General features: G+C 42.4%; 1 protein-coding gene across 1 annotated transcript; it reads left to right on the top strand.

Annotated features, from left to right (window-relative positions):
* Window positions 1-1,982: 1,982 nt before the first annotated feature.
* Window positions 1,983-10,381, top strand: tmem110l (transmembrane protein 110, like). The gene is made up of 9 exons (XM_079294260.1): window positions 1,983-2,423; window positions 4,863-4,911; window positions 5,234-5,329; window positions 5,414-5,535; window positions 6,484-6,596; window positions 7,536-7,619; window positions 7,892-8,023; window positions 9,289-9,420; window positions 9,807-10,381. Exons 1-8 carry the CDS (start codon window positions 2,246-2,248, stop codon window positions 9,412-9,414), a joined length of 900 nt encoding a protein of 299 aa, XP_079150386.1. The 5' UTR covers window positions 1,983-2,245; the 3' UTR covers window positions 9,415-9,420; window positions 9,807-10,381.
* The last annotated feature ends 284 nt before the right edge of the window (window positions 10,382-10,665 follow it).

Here is a 10,665-nt window from a genome sequence, read left to right as displayed (position 1 = left end):
TTTAAGGAAACAGGAGCCAAACAGGTTTAAGGAGAAAGTCGCCAAAGACTCCAACAAATAGGCTTCAAAACAAGTGTATAGGCTATGACACAGTGGTGCAATTTATTTGATCATAGCTGCAATACGGATTTTATTTTGAAACCTGTAACGGGAAGTCCAGCGTTGCATTTTGCGGCGGCGGATCTGAATCATAAAGACACAAAGGAACCATAAAGACCGGAGGAGAGGCGCTCGTGCCGGTGCGATGCCGCTGGAGGAACAGATGGTTGGAGCGTGCGCGCCCTGCTCCATTAATCTGCAGAGAAGAGGCTTTTCCAAGCACGCGCGAGAAAGGATTATGCCCCCCCCCTTTACACACACACACGCACACACACGCACACGGCGTGCAATTTGTGCATGAGACCGCAAACTGCACGACGCAGACAACCGGTTTTTCTTTTTTGTTTTGGCAATGATTCAAGTTTCAGAAGCAGGTTAAGCATCTTCTAAAGCTTCAAAGAACTATATAAAGCGGGAAACTAAAGATATTCTCATTCCTTTTATGTCGTTTTTGTAGTCAAATAAAGCAAGTCATTTATTAATTTAGGCCATCTATTTGTGCTTTAATCCCAAATCTCCAACAAATCTGGCGGAATAATGGTGATAATAATGGTGCATAAATTGCTAAATACAGCATGTGGAGTATTAAAAAAAGGTGTGAGGGTCAGTTAATAAATGAAATCATTGGATTTTAAGTTTCACTATGTCAAAGCGTTCTGTCTGCAGCTCAAGAGAATGTTAATGATGTTCATGTGAATAAATGCAGGTTTTTGAAAGTGTTTGCTTCTGCGCATGCGGCTGTGTTGTCATCTAAACAGTTGGATTTATATAAATCACATTTCAGAGCCAAACGCACTCCCATAAGAATGTATGTGGAATGATCCAAGTCAAAACTTTTTTTGACTTGGATCAAAACTATATTTTATACTTATTTAGTTAAATCAAAGCATTTGTCCGATCAATGAATAACCTTAATTGTCTTCTCTGAGTGACTGTTAGCCTCCACGTTGACTCACCTGCAAGGTTTCTAATCCTCTAAATTGACAATCAATTGATCATGTTGTGATTAATGATCCTCTACCTCTCTTCATTCATACATATAGCTTATTGACACACTTTGAATTGAAATATATCCTATATATTCACGTGAGGCAGAGATTGCCACAAACCAAAAAGGACCTCGCGCACTCTCAAGTGAATTCTGCTGCGAGATTCTGCGTCAAAGTAGACGAGCTAACAGGAAGTTAAGTCAACTTTACTTCAAAATAAAAAAGGGGGAAAACGCAGTCAAGATGGGAACAAAAGAATAGGAATGTGTGGATTATTTACTTTACTGTTTTTCATGTAAATCCCAAGCAAGACAGCAGCGTAAACACTTGAAATAAAAGGCAGCAGACAAAATAATACGCCTACTAAATCAGATAGTAAGAAGAAACAAGTATACAGTCAATTGAAATAGGAGTCATTTACCATAGAATTTACAAAAGTCTTGACTTTTGCCAGAAGTATCAGATTCCTCAATTTCTGTTGCAAACATAAGTGGCAGAAAACATGAAGGCTTTCTGTCCAATCTCTGGTCGTACATTTAGGCAGACAGCAGATGAACATATTTAGGGAAGAAATTAAAATATATATATAGGCTTTTGCCATCTTTATATTCAAGATTATTTTCAACAATCTTCCGCTATCTGCCCATAACTGTTTAAACTGAGTCCCTATGTTGCTGTCTGTCGTTATTTTACTTTGTTTATAACTATTTAATGATACAAAATGAATATAAATCAACTGAGCTCACATATCTAAACATGTTAAGGTTGTTTAAAAAAGTAGAAATTGTAATATGTAATATTTAGAGGACACATCGAGGAACAGATTGTCACAGTTTGTAATCCATCTCTTTGTTTTTCTGCCAAGCTGTTCCAAGAGAAACCGGAAGTTACTTTTATTTTTGAAATATTTAAACCGGAAGCAAGCACTTTTCTGCGTATCGTCGATGTCATAAACATGGGTGTGAGTCAGATCATCGATTCTCTTGTCCTCTTTTGCGTCACGAGATGGAGCATCAGCCTCTGGCAACATTGAAGAAAAACGTAACCTCGAATTAAAAACTGGAAATAGAAATCTGGCGGTTTGTTGTCCTCGAGTAAAGAAAGGTTAAGCTCGTCTTAGTGCTCCTTTTGTTGTTGTTGTTGTTTTATCCGTCAACATGGACATGTACGGATACAGCGGGGTGCTCCCGGTGAAAAGATTGGTGTTTGAAGTCACAAACATGTCCGACATCAACAAGGCGAGTCCTCGCGGCTGCGATAACGGAGCTCTGACGGACAAGTTCGGCGTCCTGATCCAGGGACTGCTGGCCATCGTCGCCTTCAGCACGCTGATGTGTGAGTACCTGAGGCGAACCTCTTTAACTTTAATATCACAGTCTTTATGTGTGTGTTATATGGGGAGAGTATGCATGAAACGCAACGTGCAGAAACGTGCTATTTAAAGGGCTGCTCGCGTCCACGTGGCGTTGTGTTGACGTTTGTTTCCTGCAGAGCTTCTGCGGCGTCGCACCAATTTCCATTGAAAAATATGACTTTATTATTGCTTTGCTTGTCGACTGAAAAATAAACCCACATTGAACACTTGTTAAACATAACTTGACTAATAAATCTTCTCCACTAACGTCGGCATGAATTGAAAACTGTAAACAAAACATTTTATGAGGAAAATGTATTTATTTTGTGACTTGAAATCGCTGCAAACATCTTCCACCTCCACAAAATAGACGCTATGCACGTTTCTTTAAGTACATATTGTAATACATTGACCCAAATTAAGCATACATGATAAGTTGCACACTGGTTTGTGAGGCTGAAAGCAAAGCAGCACCACAAATTGCCATATTTTGAAGGAAAGTGTCGTGATGGTCTCTCTCTATGGCGGGGTTTTGGTGACAGGGCTTCGTTGTTGATGCCCTTTAATGACCAAAACACCTGCTTACAACATGCATATTAAATCTCAGTGAAATTCAACATTGATTTGAACTCCAGATCTGTTTTCAGCCTCGTAGCATCACAGTGGAGAGAAGTTCAGCCCCTCACAGTGTTCTCGAGTGCCTTAACAGCAAAAACAAGCTGCTCCTTTCACAGCCACGGTGTGGATTTAATCTGAACAATGGCTGCTGACTGCCAAACAACTTGTGATTCTGAGGCAGCTGACTCTGAGAATGTCGGGCATCTGAACCACTTTTGGCACCACAGGCCATGTTCAACACTTCTGCAGCTGTCCCAGACTGGAAGGTGGGATTGAGTCAAGTAGGAACACTTGAGTCCTTTAGGAACTTATTGTGGTTTGCGTCAATGCACGTGCACTCAAATGCAACCTCTGATGATTTCCTGATGACTTCCTGGATTACATTTAAGAACACATTGACTTTATTCCAAAACCAGGTGTCTTGGCTCTCAGTTGATTGAAAAATATACGAATCAATTCACATATTTGAGCTAATTGTGTAACTATACGTGTTGTATATTCTTTCTTTTTATCTCAAATCAGAGCCAAAATGCAACATGAAAATGACATAAATGCAAACGCCTGTACATCGTGTGAAGCATGAACTTATTTCTTGAGTGTCGGCACATTATCTAATTATTAAAGTGTCGTTTAAAAAATGCAAGCAGCCAGTTTGAGAGCAGTAGAAGCCTCGGAGCAGTGCGGCGTTGCAGAATTAGGCCTCGAGTGTGACTGCGATCAATGAGCTCTAACCTCCACTCAGTTACTTATTAGAAGAGAAATCAATACCCCCTCCTCTTTCTTTCCCCTCCGCTCCTGTTCTCAGCATGCGTCTGTGTCATTCTTGGTCAAAGCACATGCGTCTGTTAATATTTATAGCACATTATTGGTGTGCAGCGGCGCATTCAGAGCCCTTCAGCTATGATCCCGGTGGCGGAGTCACAGCCGAGGCCGCCTCGTGCATCCCCGTCACTGACCTGTGTTTAGAGTCCTCAGAGCTGCTTCTGTGAGTTTCCTTCCATTGAGTCGTCACTAGTCCTGCACTCGCGTAATCCAGACGAAACGCTGAGCAACACAGTTCTTTCATCTTAAAAACAGTCCGATTTAAGCATTTTTAGTTTTATTAGTCGGCCTATTTTCAGAGCAAATGTTGAGAATCTTACTCTGATGTCTAATTTGTACAATGACTGCTTTTCCAAAGACTTCTGAGATCAATTTGACACACTTTAAATCCACTTCATTTGTGTGTCCAACATCCTCAACCTCTAAAGCTTTAAAAAATGTTTTACTTGTAAGCGATATAGGGCTGCAAACACAAATCCGATTCATAGATACATCGGTTATTCTGGAAAAAATAATAAAAAATGCCCGTCACATTTTCCCAAAGCCTTAAAGGACTTCTTCGTGGAACAAAACTCCCAAAATATTTCATTTACAATGACATAAATCAGGGAAAAGCTTAACTCTTAACTATTTTTGAGGAGCTGGGATCAGTGAATGCTGAGCTTGTGCTCGCTCCTGCCTTCACATGCCCAGTCCCGTTCTCTGACCTTGTTAGACGAGATGGAGGAACGGCGGGCGTCTGTTCGCCCTGAGCCCGGTGGGGAGGAGCCGAGTGTTGTGGCTACGTGAGAAAAAACACAATATGTCAACGTCTGTGTTTCGTCTGTCCTGCAGAGGGATGAGGCTCACGACGAAGATCAAACGAACCGCAGAGAAACTGCATTACATGTGTTGTTTAAAGTCTAGTTATAGTCTAGTTTAAAGTCTAGTTTAAAGTCTAGTTATTGATTCGTTGATTGACTTCCTCTATTTGTTTGCAGTGAAGAGGTTCCACGAGCCTGTAGGGATCAGACGACCGTGGAGGATCTGGTCAGACATGTTTCTTCTTCTCTTTTCTCTCCTCCTACGTCATCCTGTCCTTCATTCCTACATGTGACACACTTACGTAGACGAGTAAAGTCCCTTAAAGTAAAGAAAATGTTGGTTGAACCCTTAATTCCTCTCAAGGATTCATCAAAAGAACCAATCCGGACAATAAGAACCTTCACATTTCTCCTCCTATATTATCCTGCTGTCTAGTCTGTGACTATCATCCTCGGGGTTTCTGGGCTTTAAAATGTTGAGAAAGATAGAACGCAGTGGAATAAAGAAGTCAAATTCATTTTCAACACGGTCCATCTTCCTTTTCCAGGTTTTTTGACACGTCCAAGCAGGCCATCGGTGCTCTGTTCATCCACTTTGCCAACGTCTTCCTGTCCACGCTGACTGAAGAGGACCCGTGCTCCCTGTGAGTTGTTGATCAGCACAAACCAGTCGCGATACGACGTGAAGGGGTGCCTCACTGAGAACCTTTCCTTTTCTTTACTCCAAGGTACCTGATGAACTTCCTGCTGGACGCCACGTTGGGCATGCTGGTCATCTGGCTGGCGGTGAAGTTGGTGTCCAAACTAGTGGAGTACAAGCAGTGGACGCTGCTCATGTTTGGAGAATATGGTGAGGGAGAAATCAGTGCTTTTCTTTACGTCTTTCCGTTTTTTAATTTTCCCTTTTTTAAACATAAAATGCCCGAGAGGTTGTTTTTATGAATCGAATGGAAAATTACGCTGCAGCTGTGGTTTGTGCCACCGGAGGGCGCTGGAGACCCTCTGGAGCAGGACGGGGAGGAGAGCCAGCACCTCCAGCTGCAAACCTCTGGAAAACAGTCCCAGTGGCTTCAGAGGGGGATTATCATACATCGCGCCGCTGCTCTCGTCTTTTGCGTTCCTTCTTCGTGTGACTAAAAACTTCACTCAAACAACTTCTGAGTTCATATTTGATCAGTGGTTTGTTCCTTTCTTTCTTGTTTCACCCTCTAGTTCCTCTTCTTCTCTCTCCTCCCTTCTTCCTGTCTTAATGACAGACTGCTCCTCCTTTGTGTCTGCTGCGCTGAGACACCTGTGTGACAGATATTTTTGGAAATGTGTAGGTTTACGTCCTGCAAAAGATGCAGAATAGTTACTGCAGTTATTATTGAAATGCATTCTTCATCTTGGACGTAGTAGTTTAAAGTATTTGTTTACAGTGAAATTATGTTAAAGCCACAGAGTTATGTCTTGGATGTTGGACATATTACACTGAATGTGTCATGCAAACATGTGACATACAGGAGATCAAAATCTAAATAAATAAAATTACAAAACAAGAAAAAAATGTGGATGTGCCAAAATAAATAAAATTGAAATAAAAACATGATTCTGGTGGGCTAAAATAAATAAAATAATACATTTGTGTAGTTTTTCTCATTAAAATAATTCTGGTGTGCCAGAAGAAATGCATACAAAATATAAAATTGCATCTTTTAATCCTACTTTTGATTCCACCAGCATATGAAGAGCGACTGTGCTTGAAATCCTAAATCCTGAAGTGTTTGTATGTGATGTTCGTCCCCCTCTTGTTCTCCAGGTGACCCCCCCCAGGCGGCGGCATGGCTGGGTCAGTGTGGCGTCTACCTGCTCATCATGGTGCTGGAGAAAGCTGTGATCAGCCTGGTGCTGCTCGTCCCCGGATGGTCCAAAGTAAGAACTCCAGACGGAAGCTTGTGCTGCTATCGGGTCCGATGAAACACGAGGAAATGGTCGAATATGAGCACGAACCAGATTTTACCTCAACTAATACAGATTTTCAACCTTTTTACAGTTATCTTTTTTTAATATACCCAAACCAATCTTGGCCAGGTCAACCAGATTATAACAATCTTCTCTTATTTATATTTTGTCGTTTTAAATCCTCTGCTAGCACCGAGAGACGTGCGCCATCACGACCAGTGAGCGAAACCAAACAAGTGGAGGATAAAAAAACGACTTTCTTTCGATTCGAATGGAAACATAGACGCAGTGTTTACGCATTAGAAGGACAGTTTGTTTGCATGACACTGGGGATCATATTTGTTTATTCAAATTAGCTTTTTTCATAGCAGCCGATGCCCTTCTAAGGAGTACAGAGGCGTGTTATTTGTTTATTTCTCATTCATCCGTCTCCAGATAGAAGGAGTTTTGTTTCGTAAAGCTCTGGAGACACTAATTACTTTGTTTAGAGATGGTTTCCATGCTCTTTGGAACTCTGATTATAAATACCAGTATTATTAATAGTGACGCTAACTTATGCGGTGCAGAATGTAGTGTAGTCTCTCCGTACTTCAGTCTTCCTCTTTGTGTTTGTTCTACATGGTTATGGCCCATTTCAATCAGATTTAATGATATTGCATCATTGATATTCTTACGATGCAATCTTAATTGAAGTGAAATGAGAAGAATTCAGTTTTATAATCACATGTACATGGTGGTATTTAAACACTCTATTAAAATCAAGAGTTGGTTCATCTCATTAGAGCCTCTTCACTCGCAACAGCTCGTTGTTGTAGCTGAAGTCAGTGCATTAACGTCTCCTCCTCTCTCCTCCTCTCTCCTCCTCTCTCCTCTCTCCTCCTCTCTCCTCCTCTCTCCTCCTCTCTCCAGTTGCAGGAGGTGCTGCTGAGCTACATCGCTGACCCTCAGCTGGAGCTGGTGCTGGTCATGCTCATCCTGCCCTTCATAGTGAACGTGAGCAGCACTCTCATGAGCTAGCTGTCGAAGGGACAGTGCAGATTATTAGAAGTCTGGTTGAATGAGAACCAGCACGAGAGCAAAGTAATCTATTCCTTTGTGTTTAAAGTATGTTTTACTGCTGCTGGTACTCCCTCTACTGTCATTAATACACTGACTATGTAGAAGTACCTCATTCAACCCCAGCTCAAACAAGTCCTTCAAAGAGTTTTAGTCCACCTCTGCAGCGTCAGTGACCCCGGTCTCGTCTCTCTGGCTCTCCCCTGTAGTCCGTCATGTTCTGGGTGGTGGACAGCCTGATGATGAGGAAGTACAAGACGACGAAGAGCCTGGACGACTCCTGCGACTGCTCGGTGAAGAAGGCCGACCCGCTGCCCTGGGCGAGCAGCGAGGAGTCGCGGGTGAGAATGACCGATAGGACGGATGCTTTAATGAGCGCAGAGCAAAGTGAGCTCTTGTTTACAGCCGTTCACCGTTTTTTTTTAGTCTCTGACGTAATTAAATCACCGCTTTCGTTCTCGAGATCATCTCCGTTCGTGTTCTTTAGATCTGTAATTGGGAATCGAGACAAGGATCACATCCAAAACTACGCTTCAAGCTTTCTCATGTTTTTTGTTTTCCATGTTTTGATTGTTCAGTGTTTATTTAAATTCCAGTTGGCATTTAAAAGTCTGAAAGTTTTAATAATTAAACAGTCTAAATACTCTAAATAAGTCAAATGCTTGCTCACCAGACCACTTCGGAGCGGTCGGACGGAACGGTTTCGCTGGAGCCGTTTCCCAAACAAGAATGTGACTTTAAGACTGTAATGTGTGTGAAAATGGGCGTCGATGGTCGATGTACCCACACCGTCACGCTGGGTGTCAACCGCACCTGTTGTTTTGGGGGGATGAGCACAGCGCACACACACACACACACACACACACATACACACACACACGCACACACACACACACATACACACACATGATCTAATGAGAAATCAGTCCAAGAAACACTGAGTCAGGCTGTTCCCGCTTTCCTTCTTTGTTACAGTTGAGTTTGTGGATTCTGGTTTTCTGTTTCTGAGGTTTCATTCCACCACAACAATAAAAATTCGACATGTTTTTGTAATTCTTAGTTCTTTTGGACAGCATCTCGTTTATTCGTTCTCATGCCGAAAGTGCAGAAGCCCGTGAGGTCAGTCTCTGGACAAACGTAGAGCAGGTGCTGTCATGCTTTTAGATTTTTGAATTTCTTCTGCAAATTTAAAATGCGAGTTTGGGGGGGGGTGGTGGTCAGAACTACGGTCACAATGCTGCAGTTGTTGCTGCTGCATGTGACATCGAGGTTCTAGTGGAGACGATGATGTCACTGTTGGAGACAGTGATACCCTCTTTGTCTTCATCCCGATCTCTGAATCTGCTCATGTCAGCTTCCCCACATGTCCAACCCGAACACAAAGCAACATATGGAGGGATTTATAATGCCGTCAATGTTATACAGTTGTGGAATGTTGCTCATGTGGGACTTGAATCCCTGCTGCTGCAGGAGAGCCAATAAATGGATATTTTCCGCTTTAGATCGGGAATGCAGAACTGAGATATTTCCCAGAATGCAAACATAAAAGGGCCGACAACTACTCGACTGTACTTTGTCTTTTAGCTTCTTGTTCGTCTTCTCTCAGGTCCTGCTGGCCATGGAGACGGACACAGACGAGGCTTCAGAGGGGGAGGAAGACCCTGGCGACGTGGGACCAGTGACTGTGCAGTCCTCTGGAGGACCGCTGAGACCCAGCTGGGTGGCGGTTTAAACCCGGGTGATGTTACCTCCCACACGTCCATCCGCTATCCACACGCAACACACTCTCAAGAGCCTTAATATGAGCACAAACAACCACAACTGAACGAGTGGGTGTCTCTGTCCTCTGTCCTCTCTGCACGCTGGGGACTTTCTCTGTCCTCTGTCCTCTCTGCACGCTGGGGACTTTCTCTGTCCTCTGTCCTCTCTGCATGCTGGGGACTTCTGTAAATGATGTTGCTCTAAAGAGAGTAATTTATCTCGTATTCCAAAGAGGAGCGAGCGAGTGAAGTACAATATTTGACTCATATAATCACGTCAAATCCACCTTTTTAATTCAGGTTTGATTCTAGTCATTCCTCTGGCTGCTTATTTAAACCATGCAAATGTTATTTTTTTCTGCAGTTATGACGGACCAAACATGTTGAAAGAAGCGGTTATATGGAAAAAATAAATGCATATATGGAAATAGTTTCACGTCATGGTGTAAAGGACCAGGTCACGCTATGTTCCTGCAATGATTGTCATATTCGTTGTAAATGATGGAGGACTGGAGACAACACTGAGATTTTCAGAATAATGTCAGAATATTTTGAGACAAAGTTGCAAATATTACAACGAAAAACGTTAGAATAACCAAATTTTCCTGTCAGCTTGACACTTAAATAGTTGGTAATTTTGGGAAATGTGTTTCTTTGCTTTTTTTTAAACAGCCAGCTGCTGATTAGCTTAGCTTAGCATAAAGGCTGGAAACAGAGGGAAACAACTAGGCTGGCTTAGTCCAAAGGTAACAAAACATAGCACCGAATTAACACTTTATGTCTTCTTTGTTTTTATCCGCACAAAGTCTGAAAAGGACCAATTGGGGTTTCACGAGGGGTCACATGAGGGGTCACATGACTGACTATTTCTCTGCCGGGAGCAGTGACGTCCTGAACTTTCTACCTTTTGCACAGAGACTCGCTAGCTTGTCCCCCCCCCCCCCCCCCCCCCCCCCCGTTTCCAGTCTTTGCGCTAAGCTATGCTAACCATCCCCTGGCTGTAGCTTCATATCTAATGGACTGATATCAGAGGGGTATTGATTCCTATTTCCGAAAACGTCAAACTAGTCTCCTTTTAAGTGTTTTGGGATAAGAACTGACTTTTCGGTCGTGATATTTTTCAAAATACAAAAAGCCTTTTCTTGAAATGACGTTTAATTCTTGCTATCGTTCTTGTTTCTTATAAAATAAAGCCTCTAACTTACAGCTTTATATTATGAGAC

This window comes from Melanostigma gelatinosum (genome assembly GCF_949748355.1).
Source record: "Melanostigma gelatinosum genome assembly, chromosome: 22".
In the NCBI taxonomy this organism is placed as follows: Eukaryota; Metazoa; Chordata; class Actinopteri; order Perciformes; family Zoarcidae; genus Melanostigma; species Melanostigma gelatinosum.
Note: the sequence above shows the minus strand (reverse complement) of the source record. Positions and strands in the feature narration are given on the sequence as shown.